Source organism: Typopeltis vanoorti, chromosome 9, assembly GCF_054136105.1.
Source record: "Typopeltis vanoorti isolate ZY-2024b chromosome 9, IOZ_Tvanoo_1.0, whole genome shotgun sequence".
In the NCBI taxonomy this organism is placed as follows: domain Eukaryota; kingdom Metazoa; phylum Arthropoda; class Arachnida; order Uropygi; family Thelyphonidae; genus Typopeltis; species Typopeltis vanoorti.
Window position 1 is genome coordinate 134,321,457 of NC_143557.1, and position 27,238 is coordinate 134,348,694.

The window sequence follows — 27,238 nt, forward strand, 5'->3', positions numbered from 1 at the left end:
TTTTTTTTTTAGATGAGAAGGAAGTTAGAATTCTCTATTTGATTAAAGAAGTACGTAATGAGCAGCTCAGGAAAACAGTGACTTTCTATAGAAACAGACTAAATATAGCAAGTGAAACTACCATTTTTTGTTTACAGTTTGTTGTGATTAATCTTTTTTCCTGATTCAGAAATCTTCTAATTGCTGCCTTCTTGTATGCTTTTGAGAAAGCCATTATGCCAAAAGTGTTATTTATTTTTTTTCAAATTTTCAGTGATGATATTTTTATTTAACGGTAATGCAAAAGTTATTCATTGGTCCCAAGAGCAGTACTTTCTTTCCCTCGGTCCACAAAATGTTCTTTCAAGTAAATATTCTTCCAGAGGACTGTGGGGGGGAGCTTTTCCAACTCAGATAAACCAGTAATTACCATATATAGAAGCTAGCATTCAGACCAATTTTAACTTGTGGATCTGAGAGCTGGGTTAGAAATAAACAGAATTTAGGCTTATGTGCTTGTGTTTACACTCATTAGGTTTAATGGAATGAGTATGGCACAGAGAACTAATTAAAATTAAAAACATAAGTTTAATTATTCTTGTATTTTGTCATGGTCACAATAAGTGGAAGCAGCTTAAAGTCCTCTGTGGGACATTTTCTATGTGTACTGTTGGTTGGCCATAGTGGCTGGGTGGGAGGCTTAAGAATTAATGTTGCCTAAATCTTGGGAATTTTAAAATAACCATGTTTATTTAGATTAGGCTGTTTTTTTTTTTAAATCTACTACTGATTTTTTATTTATTTATTTTTTTTTAAGTCTTTCAAATTTACATTTCTTATGGTGAGGTATGGTAATTTTTCAAAAGCATAATGCTTTCAAAATTAATCTACAGTTAATTTTTATATTTCATAAAATGTTTTGTGATTTCAGTTATGTGCTAAGACGCATTTTAAGGAGAGCCGTGAGATATGCAACTGAGAAACTTGGAGCAAAACGAGGAATGTTTGCAAGCTTAGTGCCTGTTGTAGTAGAACTTTTAGTATGTATATTTTTTGTTCTTTTAAGAAACATTCATATGTTTATAATGAAATTGTACTATTTTATCTTGTATTATTACATTCTCTTGTGTTCTTACAAGAGAATGTAATAGTTCTAGTAAGTGTAATACTAATATAGGTCAAGTTTTATGTTCCTGTTTCAGATGAAGATAATTTTCAGACATTTATGTTACTTTTCTGAGTGTGTGGTGGAGTAATTTTTATGTATTTTTTGATAAATCTTTATTGAATGGTGTTATAATACAGAATAGACAAGCCTGGTTTTAGGGGTGTGCAGAAAATTCACTAAAAACGATTTATTAAAGACAATTTACTGAAAGGCAGTTTATTGAAAAACAATAACCTAAAACAATTTATCAAACAATAGTTAATCAAATAAAATTCATCAAAAGGCAGTTGATCGAAAAAAAAAAATTATTGAAAGGCAATTATTAAAAACTAATAATTCATTGAAAAATCGCAATTCATCAAAACTACAAATCATTGAATGAATGAGTCTCTGAAAAAATTTGAATTATAAGGCATGCGGAGTTTATTTATCAAAAATAACTTTAGTTTTTACTCGATTTGTGATTCTATGTGAACACTTCACAGATTTCAAAAGCACTGAATTGTAAATATATTAGCTTTAGAAAATTATTGAAGTAAAAAATGAAAAATTTGCAACAGATCAACTTACGAGGGTTGTTTGAAAGGTTTGGTAAAAAAATAAGTTAACATGTTCGCTGCCAACTACGAGTATACTCGTAGTTGGTATATGAGCCACACAAGCCAGCTACGAGTATACTCGTATGACGCTTATTGCCAGCAACGAGGTTACCCATACTGACCTTGAAGAAGTGAAAATGCTTAGCTTGTGGAGCTAGCAGCAAAACTGTGTATACTCATAGATGGAAGATGCTCCGCACAAGCCAACTATGAATATACTCGTATGTTGATTACCGCTGGCAACGAGATTACCTTACTGACCTTGAATAAGTGAAATTGCTTGGCATATGGGAACAAACTATGTCGAAGTAGCGTGGCAGCGAACGTGTTAAACACATTTTTTGGAAAAAATCACCTTTATTTCTCAACATAGTCTCCATCGAGGTCTACACATTTGGTCCAGTGAGTTTTGAATTTTTTCGTCCCATCTAAAAAAGTAGGATTTCTCAAATTGTGCAAAATAGTCATTGACAGCTTTGATGACATCCATGTTCGAAGAAAATATTTTCCCACTGTACCAAATTTTTAAGTTTGGAACAAGAAGTTATGGGGGGGGGGCAAGTCTGGAGAATACGGTGGATGTGGAACCAATTCGAACCTCAATTCGTGCAATTTTGCCATTGCAATGGCCGATGTGTGGGACGGTGCATTGTCTTGATAAAAGAGCACTTTTTTGTGCACCAATCTTGAATGTTTTATCTTCAATTCTTATTCTTTCAAATGGTCCAACAATGACACATAATAGATTCCTGTTATTGTCTTACCCCTTTTCAAATAGTCTGTCATGATAATTCCTTGGGAATCCCAAGAAACAGTGGCCATCACCTTCCCAGCTGACAAAACTGTCTTCGCTTTTTTCGGTGCTCTTTCACCGGTCATTGTCCACTGTTTTGACTGCTGCTTGGACTCAGGTGTTTCATCCACAGTCATGAATTGATGCAAAAAATCCTGTGAATTACTATTAAACATTGCTAAACACTGTGTTGAAATATCTTTTCGCATGTATTTTTGATCGACAGTCAACAATATCACACATTTTTCATGTGCAATTTTTCATGCAGGATATTATATACCCTTTCAGTTGAGATGTCTACAATCTCAGTAATCTCACGCTCTTTCACTCGGTGGTCTTCCATAACAATACCATGGATTTTATCAATCATTTCCTTCTTAGTGACCTCAGTTGGCTGTCTGGAGCACTCTTCATCTTCACTGGACTTACAACTATATTTAAACTCATTTATCCAAAAATAAATAGTCTTTAATACTGGTGCAGAGTCCCCATGAACTAAACGTAACTCAGCTTTGATCTGCACGGCTGTCCACTTCTTCAAATAAAAGTGTTTTATTACTGCATGAAACTCGTTTTATTCCATTTTTATGAAAAATGCGAACACGGTCATTTTAAATGTTTGCCAAACTAGAACTATACGTTGCATATGACTAAAATTTTCGCAGGGGTCATGAAAAAGATGATATTAGCTGACACTGGTATGAATGAACGAATTGTGTCGCTGTCTCTTGGAAATTTACTAAACTTTTCAAACAACCGTCATATATACAGTTTTTGGTTGTTTCTGTAGTCATTATCATCAAATTTATGCCATGTACCCTCAAGTACACAATATAATATTACTATATGAAAAACTTACATCATTACTAACTTCCTATCTACAATTTTCTTCCAAATTATTCTGTTACGTGTCAAGAACTCCAACATTATCAAATCTTATATTTCTATCTTCTAAGGCACTTTTTACTGTATCAATCCACCTATATCTCGGTCTTCCTCTGAGTCGTTTCCCTGCCAACCTGTTTTGGTAATCTTTCCTTGCCCATTCTGTTTAAGTGACCATACCACCTGAGATTAGCTCTGCAAACGCATTCCTGGATGCTAATAATGTGAAGTTCTTTCCTAATACTCTTGTTTTTAATATGATATTGCTGTTGGTGCCCCTAATCTTTCTCAGGACTCTCATATCTGTGGTCTCTAGTCTTTGGTCAAGTGTTTTACTTCTGACCCAGCTCTTAGATCTATAAGTTAAAACTGGTTTGAATGCTGTCTTGTATACAGCTAATTTAGTGTTTTGGCTAATTTCTCTCTTATTCCATATGAATTTATTCAGTTGACTTCCTACCATGCCAGCTTTGTTGATTCTGTTATCTATTTCCAGATTTAATTTACCATCTTCACTAAAAATCATGCCTAAGTAGCTGAAATGTTTTACTTGTTCACAGGTTCTCCATTCACAATGCATTTGACATTTTCAATGCTTCTGCCTAGTTTAATTGTCTTTGTCTTTGTATGTTGACCTTCATACCATATCTGTTACAACAGTTATTCAATTTAGTCAGGGAATCTTGCAGACATGTAGTGGATTTATTTAGAAGTATAACATAATTTGCATAAAGCAAAGAGCTGAGATTAACATATCCAATTTTGATATCAGGTTTAATACCACTTTCCTTTATAATGTGATCCATGTAGATAATGAATAACAGAGGGGATAATGTACATCCTTGTCTCACACCAGATTTAACATTAAACCACCTTCCTGTACTTCTTTCAATTCTAACTGCTGACTTACAACTCAAATAAAGACTAAGTATTGCTTGATATAATACCCCATTGACACCATGTAACTGTAATGTTTTGAATAGCTTCTCTCTTCGCAACTTGTCATATGCCTTTTTCAGATCTACAAAACTTAAATACAGATCTTTGTTATATTCCCATGATTTCTCAAGTATTTGTTGTAAAGTGAAGATCTGATCCTGACAGCCTCTATGCCTGAATCCAGCTTGTTCTTAATTATATTTTTTAATTTATATTTATATTATTTAATATTTAATATTTATATTATAAATATTTGGCCTGAATCCAAGCTTTTCTTCCACAATTCTTTTCAGGTTTCTCAAGTATACTTGCATAAATCTTACCAGGAACACTTAGTAGGGAAATACCTCTGTAATTTTCACATTCAGTTTCATTTCCCTTTTTATATATGGGTACTATGACAACCTCACCACATACTTCTCTTGCTGAATCAATCAGGGTTTTCTTCAAGGCTTGCCACTGAATCTCCAAGGTTTGGTTCCTGTTCTCAAACTCTTTTATTTTTTCTTCAATCATGTTTGTGTATTTTCGTCTACAGTTAACATCTGAGAGCTGCTCAACTTTTATTCGCTTTAAAACTTTCTTACATGTTCTTCTTTTCAAAATGAAATTCAATTTTATCCTGCTCAAGACTAAATAGTGATCACTTCCAATTTCAAATCCTCTGTACACTCTGGTGTCCTTTACCAGGGAGAAAACATCACTATCGACAATAACAGTCAATGAGACTCATCTTATTCCTTGCCTCTTCTCTCCATGTGAATTTGTGCAGATTTTTATGTTGGAACATGGTGTTAGTAATAACCAGTCGATGTCCTGAGCAGAAATCCAACAGGTATTTGCCATTATTATTGGCTTTCCTCTTTTCTCCAAATTTTCCTAAAATATTTTTGTATGTCTGACAATCACTTCCTACTCTGCTATTAAATCCACAACAAGGACCAACTTTTCCTTTTTCATTGTGTCAGTAGCTTTCTCTAAAGCCTCAAAAATATCCTCCACTTCTACTTAGTAGAACTTCTGTGGGACCATAGTCACAAATAAGTCATTGTCCAGTTCCCCATTCTCATATTTGCCCACATCACTCTACTTGAGACTACCTGCCATTCAAGAAGATTAGCCTCATATTTAGTGTTGAATACTATGGCTATTCACCAGTTTTTGTTTCAGTCACTGCTATTGTGTCGATCTGGTACTTATCTAATTCTTCAGCTAGCTCCATTTCTTTGTCACGCAGACGTCTTATGTTGATAGTACTGATTTTTAACTCTGGTGATGTTGAGTTGGGGTGTGTTTTCAGATTTGTTCCAGTAGCTGACTTTTCACTGTTTTCCCTGGTTCACTGGCGAAAATAACGGGGTCCTTGTTTAACCGGACAACTCCTCAGTCAGCATGAAATTCTGTAATGTTGTACCATTATTTTGTATTTTGGTTTAAACCAATAAGAATACAATTTGGTCGGCTAAATCCCAAATTGCCAGCCCATCCTCGTTGTTCAGTATCCAGGTAGGTACCTAACATGGTGCACCATGGGAAGGTGAGGATTGGACATCAGAAGTCCTGGTCAGTTCTCTGCATTCCTTTAAAGGCTATGTGGAGGTCTCCTCTCAGGTATACAGCTTTGACCCTTAGCACCCCTTGTTTCTGTAAAGCTGGCAAAAATGGACATGCTCCCTTTCTGCAGTTAGCAATTTGTATATATAGCATCTTTCCTCCTTCAGCTTTTTTTTTTTTTAAGTTCTTAGACTGTAGTCCATCAAACATTAACAGATCTCAAAAATGCTAATCATTAAAAAAAAAGAGTTGGGATCACTGAAAAAGTTTTGAATTTTGCTTCAAAGTTTTTTAAATAATAATAATAGGAAGAAGAGCAAAGGTGACTACTGAGCCCTAGGGCACACCAGCACAAATTGAGAAACCTGATGAAACGAAACCATCTATCATAATCCACAGAGAGGAAGCTGGCAATCTTTTGTGTGTGTGTGTGTGTGTGTGTGTGCGCGCGCGCGCGCGCGCTATAGGTCTTCGTGTGTGTGTGTCACACACACGAAGACCTATAGCACACACTAGGATAGAAGAAAGGATTACTTTGTTCACATTTTGCTTGAACAGCTGAAGGTTTAATCTCTTTGGGGAAGGCAGAGTGGTGGATACTGTTCCAAAGGACAGAAGTAGATAGAGTAAAAGAGGAGGCAGTGAAGTTGGTTCGGTGAGTTTTAAGATGGACTGTAAAAGGGTGTTGGTTAGTACTGGCTCTTGTTTTAATGATTTTGGAAGAGAGTAGGGGAATAATGGTGGTCAATTCAGCAGAGCACTGTCCAGTACCTCTAGAAAAGGCACAGTGCAGAAACTGAACATCTATGAGAGGGATTGAAGTGGGTTTGTGTGAGAGAGAGAGAGGGATCATTAATTAGCTGGATTGTCCTCTTCTGGATAGTATCAAGCAATCTTAGGGTGATTTTTTGTGCACCACCCCAAATATGGGAGCAATATTCCATGGCTGGGAAGATTTGGGCTTTGTATAGAGTTAGCAGCTGTGAAGGCATGAAGTAATGTTTTCTGCAAGTTTTTTGGCAGCTGCAGAAGCTATAGTTGAAATATGGTTGTGGCATGTAAGATTAGAGGCACAAGTCAGTCCAAGAAGAAAAATCTGATCGTGTTTGGATATCTCAGTATTACTGAAGATGGTGGGGGAAGAATGTAAACTCTTTCTTGCGAAAGATAAACAGAACTGAATTTTGCTGGCATTGAAGTTTACAAGGTTGTCCTTTCCCTGACAGATTAAATAATTGTACATATTAAACAACCATTACAGAACTCTGTGGTCACGTGCTTGTTACCTTTTGAGACATTGTACCTATCATCTTACACAACTTATCAGCTCCTGTCAACACCAACCACCATTGTAACTATTTGGTCAACTGACCAACCATCCCCATCACACTCAGTTTCAACAGTGGTTTGTCTTGTGATAACCTATCAAAAGTCATTGAAAAATCAAGAAAAAATTATGTATAAATATCTTCCTTGTCTGATACACTTGTCACTATATTATAAAATATGTCCAGATTACTGACACAAGCCCTCTCCTTAACACACTCATGCTGCTCTCTAACACCTTGACCACAATGTGTTATGCAAACTTACTGTAGTTTCACAGCACTGAATCAGATTCTGCCTTATGCATTGACATTGTTTTTCTCTCCTTCACCTGTTTTGCAGCTCTTCCTGTTGCTAGACTTTTCTGTGTGCAAACAAAGCTAATCTCTGTTTGCACATTTTTGAATACAATCAGGTTCCTTTCTGATATCTATAATTTAATATATTTTTTAATTTAATATGATGCTGTCTGTTCACTCTCCTAGAACTTTTCTTAAAACTCTCATATCCATAGTCTTTACTTTAAATATTTTATTTCTAGCTCAGCTTTTAAATACATAAGTTAAAATTGGTTTGGACACTGTCTTATATCCAGCTTGTTTAGTGTTTTGACTTTAATTGCTCTCTTACTCAATCTAAATTTATTCTTTTGATTCATCTGTTGCTATTTTCACTGAAAATTAAACTAAACAGTGAAATGTGTCACGTTGTATAGTTTCACCATTCAGGATGCATCTGTTGGTTTCAATGTTCCTGTTTATTTCCATGGCTTGAGTTTAGAAATTGTTAAGAAATCTTGTATATTTCTTGTACTGGATTTATTTAACATCATATGGCAGTATAACATACATAAAGAGCTGAGCTGAGATTGACTTTTTTTTTATGAGGCCTCATAATTAGGTTTAATGTAATGAAATAATTAAACACAAGTTTAATAGTTCCAATAGTTCATCTCTGTCAGAGATATCATGCGGGATACAATTGTAATAACACATACATACAACCAAGCACACCAGCAATATGTGGAAGACTAGAATAGAGGTGCCCTCTTTGGTTGCTAGTAGAATAGCCTTGGTTGGGAGGTCTTAGAATTACTGTTTCCCAACTCTTGGGAAGTTTAACACAATTGAGGTATATTTATTTGGATTTGGTTGGTTTAAATCTGTTCTGATTGCAAAAAAAAAGTCATTCGAGTTTGTATTTGCATGCAGTTAAGCAGTTTTTCTTGTGTTCTTCAAGGTGGATGCTGGAGGATCTCTCAGTTTGTTCATAATATGACAAATTACAAAAACCAGAAACTTTTTACATACCTGAAACAGTAAGGGAAAGGTCTTGTTCTTTATCCACTCCTCTGACTTGAGTAGGGCTCTCACAGTATCCATCTGTAAAGAGAGAAGTAAAGGTGAGGGTGAAAATTACAAAGGAATTTTTCCTATTGAGTGTTCCGGGTAAGTTACATGCAAGCATACTTGAGAAGAGGCTAAGAAAAATCTGGAGAAATCTAGATTCATTCCGACAGGGATGTCTGGATCAGATTTTCATTTTACAACCAATACTTCAGAAATCGGGGTGCTTAAGGGTCAAAGCTGTATAACTGAGAGGAGACCTCCACATAGCCGTTAAAGGAATGCGGAGAACCGACCAGGGCTTCTGACCTAATGTCCAATCCTCACCTTCTCGTGGTGCACCCTGTTGGGTATCTACTTGGATACTGAACGGACGAGGATGGGCTGGCAATTTGGGATTTAGCCTACCAAATTGTATTCTTATTGGTTAAACCAAAATATAGAATGATGGTACAACATGACAAAATTTCATGCCGGCTGGGGCGGTGCCCGGTTAAACAAGGCCCCCGTTGTTTTCGCCAGGGAACCAGGGCGAACAGCGAAAAGTCAGCTACTGAAAAAAATCTGAAAATAAACCCCACCTCAACATCACCAGAGTTAAAGATCGGTACAATCAACGTAAGAAGCCTGAATGGCAAAGAAATGGAGCTAGCTGGGGAATTAGATAAGTACCAGATCGATATAATAGGGGTGACTGAAACGAAAAAGACCAAAACTGGTGAGATCTTTCTGAGCAATAAATACAAAATGTTATATTCAGGCAATGACAATCAAGGAAAAGAAGGAGTAGCCATAGTATTCAACACAAAATACGAGGCTAATCTTCTTGAATGGCAGTCAGTCTCAAGTAGAGTAATGTGGGCAAATATGAGAATGGGGAACTGGACAATGAGACTTATTTGTGCCTATGGTCCCACAGAAGGTTCTACTAAGGTAGAAGTGGAGGAATTTTTTGAGGCTTTAGAAAAAGCAACTGACACAATGAAAAATGAAAAGTTGGTCCTTGTTGGGGATCTAAATAGCAGAGTAGGAAATGATTGTCAGACATACAAAAATATTTTGGGAAAATTTGGAGAAAAAGCAAATCTAATAATAATGGCAAATATCTGTTGGATTTCTGCTCAGGACATGGACTGGTTATTACTAACACCATGTTCCAACATAAAAATGTGCAAATTCACATGGAGAGAAGAGGCAAGGAATAAGAAAAGTCTCAATGACTATGTTATTGTTGATAGTGATGTTTTCTCCCTGGTGCAGGACACCAGAGTGTACAGAGGATTTGAAATTGGAAGTGATCACTATTTAGTCTTGAGCAGGATAAAATTGAATTTCATATTGAAAAGAATAACATGTAAGAAAGTTTTAAAGCGAATAAAAGTTGAGCAGCTTTCAGATGTGAACTGTAGGCCAAAATACACAAAGATTATTGAAGGAAAAATGAAAGAGTTTGAGAACAGGAATCAAACATTGGAGATTCAGTGGCCAACTCTGAAGAAAACATTGATTGATTCTGCCAGAGAGGCATGTGGTGAATTTATCTGTAAGGATAAAAAAATCAGAACTCCCTGGTGTACACAGGAAGTTAAAGAGGCAGTGAAGGAAAAGAAGAAAGCATACTAAAAGTTCCTGTCAAATAAGTCAGCTTATGCTCTTAGAGAATATAGAGACAAATGCAAGAATGCTAAACACTGTAAAACTAGCTAAACAAAAGTCATGGGAGGACTTTGGCAAGAATATAGAAAATAAATATCAAAATATTCTGGAGGTTGTTGAAGAATCTTAAGAATGGAGGAAAGAGTGCTGTAAAAGGAATTAGAGATGATAAAGGTGACATGAAAACGGGAGAAAAGATATCCTTGAAGTATGGAGTAATTACTTTGAAAAACTGCTAAATGAAACACTGACTAGGCATGCAGTCAGGAATACATATCCATACTAGAAGTAGAAAAAGCCATCGAAGGCTTGAAATGTGGAAAGGCAGCAAGCATAGATGATATTCGACCAGAAATGCTGAAGTATGGTGTATAAGAGTCTTACAGTGGCTGCACTGCATAGTTCAGAAAGCCTGGACAGAGGGACGAATTCCTGATGATTGGAGTAGAGCTCTCATAGTACACATATAAAAACGGAAATAAAACTGCATGTGAGAATTACAGAGGTATTTCCCTACTGAGTGTTCCTGGCAAGATCTATGCAAGTATACTTGAGAAACGGTTGAGAAGAATTGTGGAAGAAAGCTTGGTGAAGAACAAGCTGGATTCAGGCCAAATAGAGGCTGTCAGGATCAGTTCTTCACTTTACGACAAATAGTCGAGAAAGCATGGTAATAAACAAAGATCTGTATTTAAGTTTTGTCGATCTGGAAAAGGCATATGACAAGGTGCCAAGAGAGAAGCTATTCAATATGCTGCAGTTATATGGTGTCAATGGGGCATTATATCAAGCAATACTTAGTCTTTATTTGAGTTATAAGTCAGCAGTTCGAATTGAAGGAAGTACAGGAAGATGGTTTAATGTTAAATCTGGTGTGAGACAAGGATGTACATTATCCCCTCTGTTATTCATTATCTATATGGATCACATTATGAAGGAAAGTGGTATTAAACATGATATCAAAATTGGAGATGTTAATGTCAGCTCTTTGCTTTATGCAGATGATGTTATACTTCTAAATAAATATGCTACAAGTCTGCAAGATTCTCTGACTAAATTGAATAGCTCTTGTAATAGATAATGTATGAAGGTCAGCAATAAAAAGACAAAGACAATGAAAATAGGCAGAATCATTGAAAATGTCGTGTTGTGAATGGAGAACCTGTGGAACAAGTAAAACATTTCAGCTATTTAGGCACGATTTTTACTGAAATTGGTAAATTAAATATAGAAATAGACAACAGAATCAGCAAAGCTGGTATGGTGGGAAGTCAATTGAATAAATTCATATGGAAAATTAGTCGGAACACTAAATTAGCTGTATACAAGACAGTGTTCAAACCAATTTTAACTTATGGATCTGAGAGCTGGGTCAGAAGTAAAACACTTGACCAAAGACTAGAGACAGCAGATATGAGAGTCCTGAGAAAAATTAGAGGCTTGAACAGATGGCATCAATGGCAATATCATATTAAAAATGAGAATATTAGGAAAGAACTTGACATTGTCAGCATCCAGGAATGCGTTAGCAGAGCTAATCTCAGGTGGTATAGTCACTTAAACAGAATGGGCGAGGAAAGATTAGCAAAACAAGTGTTCTCTGCCAGGTTGGCAGCAAAACGACCCAGAGGAAGACCAAGATATAGGTGGATTGATATGGTACAAAATGCTTTAGATGATAGAAATATAAGATCTGATAATGTTGGAGTCTTGACAAGTAACAGACTGATTTGGAGGAAAATTGTAGATAGGAAGTTAGTAATGATGTAATTTTTTCATGTAGTACTGTCATATCCTGTACACCCCTTGAGGGTACATGGCAGGAATTTGATGATGATGATGATGATAGTAACATCCTGCTAAGTATCTAAAATTCCTGCTCACCTCAACCTCATACTAAATGGTTCAGTTTTCCTGTTTCCTTGGAAGATCCTCCTGGATGTGGCATAACTTTTATGATAACGTGATTAACTGTTAGGATGGATTTTTAGCAGAATTCGAGTTAATTTCTTTCATTACACTTCAATTGCTCGATCTCACGTGGGTCCCATTGACTTTTCAGATGAGCTAATAGCAGCTTTAAATAACACCAAATTTCTTTAAAATGTATTAAAAATAAATAAATAAAAAATGCATCTGATATTGAGGCTCGGATTTTGCAAAAGCAAAATTTAGACATTCACTGTTAATTACTCTTAAAGGTTCAGCATAAAGTTCTGCTAAGGTAGAAGTGGAGGAATTTTTTGAGGCTTTAGAGAAAGCAACTGGCACAATGAAAAAGGAAAAGTTGGTCCTTGTTGGGGATCTAAGTAGTAGAGTAGGAAATGATTGTCAGACATACAAAAATATGTTGGGAAAATTTGGAGAAAAGAGCAAAGCTAATAATAATGCAAATACCTGTTGGATTTCTGCTCAGGACATGGATTGGTTATTACTAACACCATGTTCCAACAAAAAAAATGTGCACAAATTCATATGGAGAGAAAGAGGCAAGGAATAAGAAAAATCTCATCGATTATGTTATTGTTGATAGTGATGTTTTCTCCCTGATGCAGGACATCAGAGTGTACAGAGGATTTGAAACTGGAAGTGATCACTATTTAGTCTTGAGCAGGATAAAATTGAATTTCATATTGAAAAGAACATGTAAGAAAGTTTTAAAGCAAATAAAAGTTGAGCAGCTCTCAGATGTGAACTGTAGACTAAAATACACCAACATTATTCAAGAAAATATGAAAGAGTTTGAGAACAGCAACCAAACCTTGAAGATTCAGTGGCAAGCCCTTTAGAAAACTCTGATTGATTCAGCCAGAGAGGCATGTCGTGAGGTTGTCTGTAAGGATAGAAAAATCTGAACTCCATGGTGGACACAGGAAGTTAGAGGCAGTGAAATGGTTCCTGGCAAATAAGACAGCCTGTGCTCTTAGAGAATACAGAGCACACAGTGTTTAGCTTTCTTACAAATGTAAGAAAGCTAAACACTGTGTAAAATACACCAACTTGCTTACATTCTTACAAATGTAAGAAAACTAAACACTGTGTAAAACTAGCTAAGCAAAAGTCATGGGAGGACTTTGGTTAGATAATAAATATCAAGAAGGTGGCAAGATATTCTGGAGGTTGTTGAAGAAGCTCAGAAATAGAAGAAAAGAGTGCTGTTAAAGGAATTAGAGTTGATATAGGTGACATGAAAATAGGAGAAAAAGATAACCTTGAAGTATGGAGTAATTACTTCAAAAAATTGCTAAATGAAACAAGCATTGATGACACCACAGTGGTAAAAAAAACACTGAGCACGCATGCAGTCAGGAATATATATCCATACTTGAAGTAGAAAAAGCCATCAAAAACCTGAAATGTGGAAAGGCAGCAGGAATAGATGAAATTCGACCAGAAATGCTTAAGTATGGAGGTATAAAAGTCTTACAGTGGCTGCACTGCATAGTTCAGCAGGCCTGGATAGAGAGACGAATTCCAGATGATTGGAGTAGAGCTCTCATAGCACCGATATATAAAAATAGAAATAAAACTGAATCCGACAATTACAGAGGTATTTCTGTACTGAATGTTCCTGGTTAGATATATGCAAGTATACTTGAGAAATGGTTGAGAAGGATTGTGGAAGAGAAGCTTGTTGAAGAACAAGCTGGATTTAGGCCAAATAGAGGGTATCAGGATCAGATTTTCACTTTACGACATTTAGTTGAGAAATCATGGGAATATAACAAAGACCTGTATTAAATTTTGTAGATCTGGAAAAGGCAATTGATAAGGTGCCAAGAGAAAAGCTATTCAAAATGCTACAGTTACATGGTGTCAATGGGGCATTATATCAAGCAATACTTAGTCTTTATTTGAGTTGTAAATCAGCAGTTAGAATTGAAGGAAGTGCAGAAAGGTGGTTTATTGTTAAATCTGGTATCAGACAAGGATGTACATTATCCGCTCTGTTATTCATTATCTATATGGATCATATATTATGAAGGAAAGTGGTATTAAACCTGTTATCAAAATTGGAGATGTTAATTTCAGCTCTTTGCTTTATGTGGATGATGTTATACTTCTAAATAAATCCATTACAAGTCTGTAAGATTCCATGACTAAAGTGAATAACTATTGTAATAGATATAGTATGAAGGTCAGCATTAAAAAGACAAAGACAATGAAAATAAGCAGAAACATTGAAAATATCAACTGCATTGTAAATGGAGAACCTATAGAACTAGTAAAATATTTCAGCTACTTAGGCAGGAATTTTAGTGAAGATGGTAAATTAAATAGACCACAGAATCAACAAAGCCGTTATGGTAGGAAGTCAACTGAATAAATTTTTATGGAATAAGAGAGAAATTAGCCGAAACACTAAATTAGCTGTATACCAGATGGTATTTGACCAAATTTAACTTATGGATCTGAGAGCTGGGTCAGAAGTAAAACACTTGACCAAAGACTAGAGACCACAGATAAGAGAGTCCTGAGAGAGATTAGGGGCATGAACAGATGGCATCAATGGCAATATCATATTAAAAATGAGGATATTAGGAAAGAACTTGACATTGTCAGCATCCAGGAATGCGTTAGCAGAGCTAATCTCAGGTGGTATGGTCACTTAAACAGAATGGGAGAGGAAAGATTATCAAAACAAGTGTTGTCTGCCAGGTTGGCAGGAAAACAACCCTGAGGAAGACCAAGATATAGGTGGATCGATACTGTAAAAAGTGCCTTAGAAGATAGGAATATAAGATCTGATAATGTTGTAGTCTTGACAGGTAACACACCGATTTGGAGGAAAATTGTAAATAGGAAGTTAATAATGCTGTAATTGCTCATGTAGTACTATCATATCCTATATACCCCTTGGTGGTATATATCAGAAATTTGATGATGAGGTTCAGCCTAATTTTTCAGTTGGATTATGTTTTTGGGTGGGTATAGTGGTGCTTGTAGTAGGATGATCTTTTTGCTTTTTTCCTTTGCATCTAACATTGGACTGTAACAATAAATAACAATATTTTAAGTGGCAGACAAAGTATTATTCCATAATACTTTGTCTGCCACTTAAAAATTACTAATTGTCAAATATATAACTTTTAATTTTTCACAGAAAATTATATTGTTTTCTTTCATAATCAGGGTGATATTTTTCCTGAGCTGAGGAAGGATCCACAGAATGTAAGTTTTTGTTTTTTTAATATATATTAATCTCTTTTAACCTTCATAAATTTTTATAAATTAGGAAAGGTCTTTATATTTTATAAATTATAAATTTAAAAAATTAATAAATAAATTAAAATAATTAATCAAAGTCACTAAAATATTATCATCTTCTTCTTCCTTATACCATCTTTTACCTTGCGGTGTCGAGGGTCCATTGATCATCGGACCTCACTCCGTTTTTACAGGATAAGGTGGTCAGCCTTATGCCCTGGTGTATCCTATGGCCTGTAGTGTTGAGTTCTCAAGGCCAGTTTTGCCTGTTTTGCAGGATGAAAAACCCCAGAATAAACTGGGGGAAAAACCCTGCTGTGCACGCCCAAGACTGGCTAACTTGGCTATGGCTGAGGAAGATCCTTCAGCTCCTCACGTCACTGACGGGAATCGAACCTAGGACACTCCTTCCCCAGGCATATGGTTGCGAAGTGCATAGCCACTAGGCTAACCGCGCGGTATATGTCACTAAAATATTAGTTAAACAATCATTCTTTAAAATATTGGAAAAAAAAAATTATATAATCTGCATTATTAATGTTACATTTGTAATTTACTATTCCTTTCCTGAGTGCTAGTATTCAGTGAGTGACAGCAGTGCATACCTGATTGCAGAAAGCCCTGTTCCAACTTTGTTCTGCTATCACACCAGATAAGTTATGAGGGTTGTTAGAAAGGTTTGGTAAAAAAATAAGTTAAACACATTATTTTGGAAAAAATCACCTTTATTTCTCAACATAGTCTCCATCGAGGTCTACATATTTGGTCCAGCAAGTTTCAAATTTTTTCAACCCATCTAAAAAGTAGGATTTGTCAAATTGTGCAAAATAGTCATTGACAGCATTGATGACATCCGGTTAAAAGTAAAGTTAAATCTGAAAGTTAAATGAAGAATTGCTAAACCACAGAAATATTCATATAAACATATTACCATTCATTTTTTATATCTCAGAACTGGGTTAGTCTTAGTCATTTCTGTTTAAATTGGGTTTATTGTTCAGTGTAAATCTGTGTAGCTTCCTTTGTATAATTTTTTTCTATGAAGAACTTTTATGTCAATGGATATCATAAAACTTTTATGTCAGCATCCATTTCAGTCAGTGGATGCTGACTGAATGAAATTACATCATGCAGACTAGACATCTTAAGTAACAGATATTATCTTGGTCTTCTAGGCAGGTACAAGTACTTGCTGATTTTCACTTACACATCAATCTTTCTATCTAGTTAAGCAGCATAAATATATAGCTCATCATCATCATCGATGATGATGCAACATATAATTTTGATTCTTGTTTCAAGTTTGTTGACGTATTAAGTTACTTTATGGACAAGTGTCCTTGTCACATGCGGATGCAGTCAAATAATGAAACATATGAATGACCACTTCTGTTTCTTCAGACATTTCCTTGGCCTTCATCCAAAATGTGTACTGTTGGCTAGTAGATCTACTGTCAATTATGAGTGGTGAAATCTATGTTAATGGTCACTGATAATCAGTACACTTCTAGTCTGTGAAGGAGTTGACTGTTGATAATTTTATTTTTTCCATTATTTCAAAAGAACTAAGTTTCTTGCAATGGGATGATAGGTTAATGACTTTTTGTAGGGGGAGGCTGGACAAAGAATGTAGAGATATTAAATATCATTATCATCTTCTGATGATATATTCTTCTAAGGTGTACCAAATTACAAAGGTCTTATTTGATGATCATTTCAAAAGTTCTGCAGACAATATACCTGTTGTTAAACTGAACATTTATTTAACAAAATACATTTATAGGGCTTCAATATAGTGTACATTCTGCTGTCTCACTTTTGCGTAATGTTTATCAGAAACTTGTCTCTGGTATTAAAATCTTTTCCATAGAGTTATTCTTTCAATTCTGTGGAAACACTTACCAGAGACAAAACAAAACAAGATCTATTCTCTACATAAGACTATTGGGAACAGATCTAAGTCTGTAACAATTTTTTTTTCTTTTCCCCTCACTTAAAAAAAAAAAAAAAAAAAAAAACCTTTCTATAGCTATAAATGGACATTTTTTTTAAATATTTTTTGTAAATGGACAGTTTGATATTGTTACTTTGTCTTTTAACTAGTATGTCCAAGAAGTGTAGCTGTTCATTGTTTTCTATTTCTAGAGTAAATTTGATTTTATTGTGGAGTGCGTTGATTCTATTGACAAACATATGTAGGTTTTCCATGTTGTCTTGCCATATGATGAAGATATCGTCTACATATCTCCACCATATTGAAGGTTTAGAAGTAACGCTGGTGAAGATTTCATTTTCAAATTTCTCTGTGTGATGGGTATAGTGTGTTCAGGAATGACAGGGAGAATAAAATGGGAGGGGGTGGGGGTATTGTTGATGATGGCTGATGAGCTGCAGCCAAGGAGAATAGAAGTTGAATTGCAGGATAGAGAAAAGAGCACATTTGAGGTCATTTGGTGTGAGATTGAGGCTAGCAGAACAAAATATACAATTGGGTGCTGCTATAGACCAGGAGATGGAAAAGATGGTGGTGACAGTATGCACAAGCAAATAGAAGAAATGAGTGGAAGGAGGGTAATTATTATGGGAGATTTCAACTATTTAACTATTTAATGGTCACATTGATTGGAGTGAGGAGAGAAAACACACGGGAGGAAGGAATTGATTTTATGCGGTTATTAAGGGATAACTATCTGCAACAGCATGTAATGGAAAATACTAGGAGTCAGAGAGTGCTTGACCCAGTCATTACATTTGAGGATTTGGCTGTAACAAATATGACCGCATTGCCACCAATTGGTGAGAGTGATCATAGGGTCTTGACTTGGGAGGTGGCTAAAGGTGTGGAATTTACAATTAAGACAGGGTACATGTGGAATTATCGGGCTGGAAAGTATAACATGCTTAGGAGTTTGATTGGTTCAGTGCCATGGCATGTACTACTGCAAGGACTAAAAGTAGATAGTGCATGGGAGGCAGTTAAGAAGTGTTTGCATGAATCAATGGCTGACTGTATACCTAGAGTCCGAATAATAAATCAAGTAGGGGTTAAATGAATGAATAACACCATTAAGCTTGAGCTGCAAAAAAAGAAACAACTATGGAGGGAATTTAAGGAGAAAGGTGACCGGAAGGCACATGAACGGTATAAAGCGCAAGCTAGAAGAGTAACGAGTGTGGTAAGAAAAGCAAAAAAGGATTACGAAAGAACATTTGCCATGCAGACTAAAGAGAATCCTAAACAGTTTTTTTGATATGTTGCAAGTAAAAGGAAAAATGTATATGGCAGAATGATTTTAAAGAATGCCGATGGTAGGGAGGTAACTGAATCAGTTGATATAGTTGAGTTACTGAGTGAGCACTTTGCAAAAGTATATCATCCAGGTGGTGACATTGCAGAAACGGATGAACCAGTAGATTATATGGGAATTGTGGTGAATGAAGTGGAGGTGAGTAGTCTATTGCATAACCTCAATGTCAATACATCTGTGGGATTGGATGGTATACCAGCTCGTGTCGTACAAGAAGCAGCTAAAGAATTGTCAGTACCCTTGACCATTTTGTTTAATTTCGGTCTTGGGTCTGGGTTAGTCCCAAGGGGGTGGAAAGAGGGGAAAATAGTTCCACTGCATAAAGGTGGTTCCAAGACTGCTGTTGTAAATTACCGACCGATTAGCATATCAGGAATCATTGTCAAGGTCTTAGAGAAATTAGTCAAGGAAAGAATACAGGATTGGATAGATGAAAATGGGATATTGTATGGGGGACAACATGGTTTTGTGAAGGGTAGATCATGTCTCAGTAACTTGCTTACGTTTTATAACACAGTGACGGCTGAACTGGATAAGGGTAATGGGTTTACAGTGATTCTACTGTCAAAGACCTTGCCAAGGCCTTTGACAGGATACCACATGGAACCTTAATCAGTAAACTGGAGCAGATGGGGATGGATATAGGGTTGGTGAGATGGATAGGAGGGTGGTTGATGGAGAGATACCAGAGAGTGGTTTATTCAGGAGTGGAGTTTTCAATTTGTTCATCAGTGATATAGGAAGGGATCCGAGAGGAAGTGTTCACTTGTTTGCTGATGATGCAAAATTGGGTATAGCAATTGTGAGTGCACAGGATGTCAAAATTTTACAGGATGATTTGGATAGTTTGGAGGACTGGGCTAGAAAAATGGATGTCAATTTAATGTGGCAAAGTGTAAGTTATGCACTTTGTGGTGAAAAGAATAACAGCAGTATATCACATTGGTGAAAATGTACTCCAGGCGATTGAGGCCAGGGATTTGGGAGTGTTGGTGGATAGGGAATTGAAGTTTAGGGGGCACATTGCAAAAGTGGCTAAATCAGCTCATCAAATCACTTGGCTTCTGAAAAATACTTTAACATGCAGAGACAAACAAGTTGTTGTTCTTCTCTATCGAGCCTTGATAAGACCCCATCTGGGCTACTGCACTCAGTTATGGGCACCAGGGTTTCTTCATGATGAGGAGAAAGTGGAGAGGATCCAGAGATGAGTGACCAAGATGATAGCAGGTCTGTGGAATGAACCTTATGAGAATAGGTTGAAGATTTCTTTCTCTTTTCCTATATCATCTCTTTTCCTATATCATTGAAATGATCACAAAACATGGCCCAAATTTTTGCTGTTATTAAATCACGATATGTCTCTACGTAAGTTGTTATTCTATAAGTTAATTCACTTTTTGCATTATGTTTTCTGCTTAAGTGTCAGTTTTCTGTAATACTCTTATATTAGGACTGTACAAGAAGTGAGGAAGGATTTGTCATGTATGCTTTACCTCACAACACTAAGGCACTGTGTGTGAAACAAGTGGCTTCGAATAGTCATGCATATGAGTGCTCTGGCCATGGACATATGTCAAGTCTTTTGCTGTACCTAAAGGTTCAAAATCCTTGTAGTATATATTTTACAGCCCAACCTGCAGGTTCTCTGTCCTTTGATATCAGTTCATTCTTATTGTAAATCATCATCATCATTAACTTATATTTTTGACCACAATTGCTGATCTTAGAAACTTCACAGAAATCAGTGGTTTCTGCATAGACATTCGATTGCCAATACTGATCCTGTTCAGTTCTGTGCACATAGTTTGGTGAGATATAGGTTGGGAAAGCCTTCGTTAAATGCTTTGATCAGTTGCTGCACACAGGAAGTTCTGTTTGCCCATACAAGCTTTTTCAGATGACTGTGATCTTGTTCCTGAAAGACTATCTCAGGACTCAGTTATGTCTCTTATACAAGCAGTATGGTTTTTTTCTGCTGATTAAACACCAAGGATATCCCACCTTTTAAGAAAAACCAATTAGCTCTGCTGTTTTCAAAATTTGTGGTTCCAGCCAGATGGGTACTTACAGTAAGTTCTTTATCAAACTTTGAAAGATCCTTTGTTTTTCCCATTGTGATCAACACTGTTGACAGTTAATGACCAACAGCATTCTTAAATAGTTGCCTAGAACATATGGTAATGCATATGACCAAGTATTTTGCATATATGTGCGTAAGTGACATACATTTACATAGATCTACGTAAAAGTTTCTGATTCATTGGATGGTATGTGTACACACAGTCCTTCAATGTCATGAGGACAATCTGGTTACCTTCAATGCCATCAAAACACAGTCTTGACTTGTTAAGGGGATAAAAATCCCTTATTGTTTTTCAGCCAGTAAGCGAAACTAAGATCAAAAAACTACGATCTGAACATTTCAAGCCGACGAACTGTCGGCGGATCCAAGCGTAAGTGACCACTTGGTAGTGCCACACCACGGCAACTCGTTGCAAAGGTGGAGCAAGATCCCTCACTATTCTTGATATTTTCTCATAATGTAAAAACACACAGCTCCTAGGAGATGTAGTACTGTTTTACATTGAGGATTACTGGCTGAAAAACAATAAGGGATTTTTATCCCCTTAACTTATCAACCTCGCCAGAAAAATAGCCATTTTGTCTTTTCATCTTAGTTACAGTCTTGACTTCTCTTGCAAAAGAGATCTCAGCTCACCTTAACCTCAGTAATACCCAAATCACCAGACAAGGTCAAATCTTTTCTCTCCCATTCTGTTTAAGTGACCATACCACCTGAGATTAGCTCTGCTAACACATTCCTGGATGCTAGCAATGTCAAGTTCTCCACCAAATATAATTTGGTTGACTAAATCCCAAATTGCCAGCCCATCCTCATTCGTTCAGTATCCAGGTAGATACCTAACAGGGTGCACCGTGAGAAGATGAGGATTAGACATTCACCCTACTATCCTTGTTTGTGAATTTTTGATGCTCCACATATTCTGATTACCTTTACATGAAACAGCTTGAGTTTTAATGGTTTTCTTAAGAATTGACACATCAGAATTTATCAGAAGCCCTGGTCGGTTCTCTGCATTCCTTTAAAGGCTATGCGAAGGTCTCCTCGCAGTTATACAGCTTTGACCCTTAAGCATCAAAATCCTTTCAGTATTTTAAAAGTATTGCCACTGAGCAACAATTCAATTTGAAGATGAATTGATATGCCAGTTAAATTGAAGAGCCTCTAATTAAAAGCTAAACACAGAGTTTTCTATTCAAATTGATAAATTGACAGTTACCAACATATCATTTTGCTGCTGAAAAATATATTTTTAGATTTATTTTCTTTTGAAGTGAAGTCATGGGATGCTGGGTTTGCTAGTGAAGAAATTCAAGAAGACCTTGCTGAATTAGAATGTGATGAAGAATGCAAATATAAATTTGAAAGAATGGCAGAGTTGTGGGAATGAAAAACAACCATGATTTGTCAGTAACTCCATTATTTCAATAATAATTGTAAATTGCAAGAAGAGTTGTTTACAAAATTAGAAATTGATTTAACTCAAGCTCTCATTTTTGCTGCTGTAAAAATTTTAGTGAAAAACAATACCTTGAAAATTTTGGTATCCTGAGCCACTGATGGTGCTACCTCCATAGTTGAAAGCCATTGAGTTTATAGCTAACCTACAGGAAGTATGTCCCAAAGTTCTTGCTATGCACTGCATTGTACACAGACTTTATCTAGTTGCAAAAAATATATATATATATTAGTCCAGCTTTTTATCAGTCTCTCAGTATAGTTATTAAAACCATCAGTTAAAATAAAATCACAAAGCCTTTATGATTTTCTTTTCAAACAATTTTGTGTTGATAATGGAAAACAGCTTGTAAGACTTTGTTTACATACAGAAGTTAGATGGTTTTCTAAAGGAAGGTGTCTGACAAGATTTATATCTCTACCTTTTTGGTATGATAATTGTTTTTTTTAGAAAGTGAAGAAGAGACAGATTTAGCATTGGAGATCTGCAAACACACAAACAACGTATACTATTTAGCTGGGATGTTTTAAAAACTAAATGATGCATCACTTCATCTTCATCAGGAAAATTAATTATAGTGATTTGATTGTAAATGCATATTAAATGTCTTCACTGAAAAACTGGAAATATTTGAAAACGATTTACTGAGAAAACAATTTTATGGTGTGCAAGAGTTAACTGAAATCAATGAATCTCTCACCAATAATTATCTTAAGAATTATTCAGATCATTTGTGTTCTTTAAAAGGTGAAAAGAGAATTAGATTTTTAGATTTATTTTCTTTTGAAGTGAAGCCATGGGATGTTATGTTTGCTAGTGAAGAAATTCAAGAAGCCCTCATTGAATTAAAATATAATGAATAATGCAAATATAAATTTGAAAAAGGTAGAATAGCAGAGTTGTGGGAATCAAAAACAGCTAAACCTCTTTATTCAGCAATGTGATCTGAAATGGCCGAAATACTTCTTTGTTTTATCATTGTTTTATATAGTTAAAAGTGATTTTAGTTCAGTAGATGAAATACTAACAAAAGAAAGAAACAGAATGGATACATGTGTTGAACTCTGAATGGTCTTGTGACTTCGTTTCAGTAGATCATTCAAATTCCAACAAGTACAACTTAGCATGTTGAATTGTTCGTAGTAGAAAATACTTGCATTTGGTAAAATTCAGATAATATTGTATTTAAAGTGTGAAATATAAAGATAATAAACTGTAGCTTATAAAATTGTAAAGATGCATAACAGATTTGGAATTATATTATTTAGAAGTTTTTTTTATGAATTATAAATCAGGATTTAGTATTGTACAGTGTAACTAAAATTAACTTAAATATTCTACTGAGCTAAATGTAAGAGTGGGTCCAAAGGTTTGGTACATGTTAGTGTAAGCGTCTGAGGCTGTGTGATAATAGGAGCAGGTGTGCATAACAACAGTCACGTGATTTCCTGCTGCAAAAAAAAAGTGCTAACATTATTCAGAGTTTGAGACTAACATAGTGCCGCACAAGGTGTTTCAGGAGCTATGTGATGCGTAATATAAGGGATTGCAGGAGGAGGAACAGGGCTTTTTTCCCCACGGGATCTCGTGGTCATAAGGAGAAGGTCGAGGTAGCTGGTTCCAGGCTCAACAGCGGGTGAGGATGTGTGGCAGCGGGAAGTTTGAATCGAGCAGTCCCTGAAATTACGGACAGAGTTCCAACGCGACGCAGCTAACGCTTTCATTACAAGTGGGTGCTGAGTCGTCAATGTTCCCGTGTAGTCCCCAGATGTTGAAGGTGGCCGTAGTGCATATCGAGGATAGCCACGTAGCAGATATATAACTCTGCACGTTGTCCAAACAAAGAATCGAGTCTCAGGTTCTTCCACGACAGTATCAGGCAGCAGACCCATTCAGAAACCATGTGAAGGTAATGTAGATTTTATTATTTATGTTTTGGAGGCCTGTGAGTGAGTGAAGAAATTGTGATGCAAGAGACTTGATAAAGCAGAACAATATTAACTGGTGACTTTTAAGTAATTGTTTCAATTAGGCTTGAGCCTGACAACGAGATTGTTAAGAGGAGTTTGATAAAGTTGCAGAGATAGGAATTGTTATGAGTGAAATGTGTTAAATGACGATTAAGTATAGGCAGTTTGCCAGAAATAAGATTTTGTATGTCTGGGAAAACCCTGAAAGAAACTAGCTTTCCTAACTTAATATTTGTATAAGATTGCAATGTTAATTAGTGTGAATTTATGTAATTATTTAGTGTATATTAAGGTTGTAGAATAAACATGTATTCTCTTTACAAACTGAGTCTTGCCTGATTAAGAATGTCAACTGACCGCTCTAAAAATACGTACTTGTCGCGAGAGGGTAAAATGAGAAATTTTGGCCACGACTGACTAAGTGAGTTAACAGATAGTTACATATTCTGGGTTATTGGAAGTATCTCCCTGAATAGTATAATTTGTTATTATAGAGCATAAACTGGCACAGTCTTTAAATTAAATAAATGTGTTTATGCTTGAAAAGGAGATAGAGCCAAGAATCCAAGTTTGTATTTAGAGTAATCGATTTGTGCATCTGAAGGGTGCGACATAAGTAAATTTGCATATATAACGACACAACATATGTTCATGAGGAGACATTAGAGTTAAATTTACTAACATCGTACCAAACATTGAACTGTTAGTTAAGAAGAATCAGGCTCAGGCTTCCATTAAATAAAAATAGTAAGTATGAAGTATTTTCTTGTTTAAAATTTCATGCGAGGGATTAGAAAAGAAAAAAAAATTGTCTAAAAGGCCATTTATTGAGATGATTGTTAAAAAAAAAATGTTGAGAAACACTGATCTTATATAGCAAGCATCTTAACCAAATTGAAATGACCTAAAAGTAGTCTACAAAAAGAAATAATTGCCTTAGAAAAGTTATATAATAATAAAAAAAATTGTGATAAGTAAAAACTAATTGACTCGGGGTAGTTATTATTATTATGATCATTATATGGGTACCTCCATGGAGAACCATGGAGGTACTGATATAATTAATATTGTTTCTGTGTATATCCTAGTCAGACACCATTTAAAGCTACTTCTAATAATCAAAAATACATTTCTAAAAGGGATGGCATTTTTCTGAAAATTTTCTCCAAAACTTACAATTTTTGGAGAAAATTTACTTGTCATTGTTAGAGGCAAAAACTACCAGTGTGGTGTTGTGATAGTAATATCAGTTAACAGAAGTGAATTAAAAAAGTTTATTTTTAAAAACATATTGCATTTTTAATCAACTTTTAACTTGTTTAGGTGATGGATATAATAAATGATGAAGAAATCCAGTTTTTGAAGACATTATCACGTGGCCGCTACCTTTTAGAAAGAACAATTGGCAAACTAAATGATCAAAAGATATTACCAGGTATTTTATAGTCTTGTTATTAATGAGATTATAATCTTAATGTTGAAAAAAAGTTACTTATTTTAAAATATACTTTAGATCTTAACTAATTGCAGATGTAGAAATAGAGGATGCTATAAATCCATCATTATTTCTTAGCTACTCTGGTCAAAATTTATGAAAAATCTTATGAGAATAAAACCTTCATAAGAATCACCTTGTAATTACATTTCTTAAACTCTGCCCAGAAGCTCTTCTAATTTCACCTTTTTAGTGTTAGTGTCACCTTTTTAGTTTAGTGCTTTTGATTAAGGTTTCACTGACATGATAGCTGTTTTGAACAGTTAGTTCTAGTTCTTCATTAGACACTGGTAGAAAGACTTATGTGTTGGCAGTTCGAGTTTTTTTATAATGGTTTTAATTCACAACACAAAAAACTAATAAGAACATAAATTATACATTTATTTACTTAGTTGCTATTATTATTATTATTATTATTATTATGTGACACCTCCAGGGATTCCAAAGACTCATCAAGGGAGGGCACCTACTCCACAACTCTGTCTCCACCATTCAATCCACCAACTACAATACAGTGAACCACAACTACATCAATGCCATCTACTGCCCACCACCACTAGTATTTTCACAGACAATTACAAACATCCATGCCCATGGTGGGATTTAGACCCATAGCCTTTTGACTGGAGAGCAAATACACTAAACACTCAGCCAACCAGGCCAGAAAAAATCATAGAAAATCACAGAAAACCATATTTCATGGTTTTATACTTGGTATCTTCAGAGCACAATTTTTGTTGCTGTATGCAAACAGTAACAATTAGTTAATAGTGAAAACAGTTTAAAATTGTAATGAACAACACAAAGAACTAAAGTCTTAATTGGTGCCATCTGTTGTTGGATAAAGAGAGAGGTTAACATGTATTAATTTGATCTTAAAATGATTATCTCTCAGATTATTTAAATTAAGAGGATATTTAATCCCACATTATTCCAAAGCCGAATAAGAAAACTCTAAGATAGAAATCATCAAAGAGTTTCATGCCAAATATAGCAAGCTATATTTGTTGGTGGGTCCAAGGGTGAGTAAACACCTGGGTGGTACAATACCGGGCAACTCGTTGTAAAGGTGGATAAAACCAGGATCGCTATTCTTAGTATTTGCCCTAATGTAAAACTCACCCCCTAGGAGATGTATGTTGTTTTACATTAAGGGAGATATGCCACTACCCAGACCAGTTTCAACCTTTATTGAGGTCTCATCGGTGAGTAGGTAGACCAAATAATACCAAGATTATAGTGATAATAGCTTTAATACTTTACAGTACGAGTTGTCAAAAAGTTGCACAGGCTTCACTTTGGCGATGTTAAAATTATTTAATCAAGGGGATATTTAATCCCACAGTATTCCACAGCCAAATAAGAAAACTCTAAGATAGAAATCATCAGAGTTTCATGCCGAATATAGCAAACTATAAAAGTTCGGTGAGTCCAAGCATGAGCAAACACTTTTTATCTTAGAGTTTT

At 35.5% G+C, this 27,238-nt stretch overlaps 1 protein-coding gene across 1 annotated transcript in view; it reads left to right on the plus strand.

Moving 5' to 3' along the window:
* AlaRS (alanine--tRNA ligase, cytoplasmic) overlaps nucleotides 1–27,238 on the plus strand; it is a 329,791-nt gene that overhangs the window by 121,328 nt on the left and 181,225 nt on the right. The window contains exons 7-9 of the mRNA XM_090398495.1: nucleotides 911–1,019; nucleotides 15,379–15,417; nucleotides 25,600–25,711. Of these exons, the coding sequence (XP_090254621.1) occupies nucleotides 911–1,019; nucleotides 15,379–15,417; nucleotides 25,600–25,711 (260 nt within the window). The remainder of the gene's footprint in view (nucleotides 1–910; nucleotides 1,020–15,378; nucleotides 15,418–25,599; nucleotides 25,712–27,238) is intronic.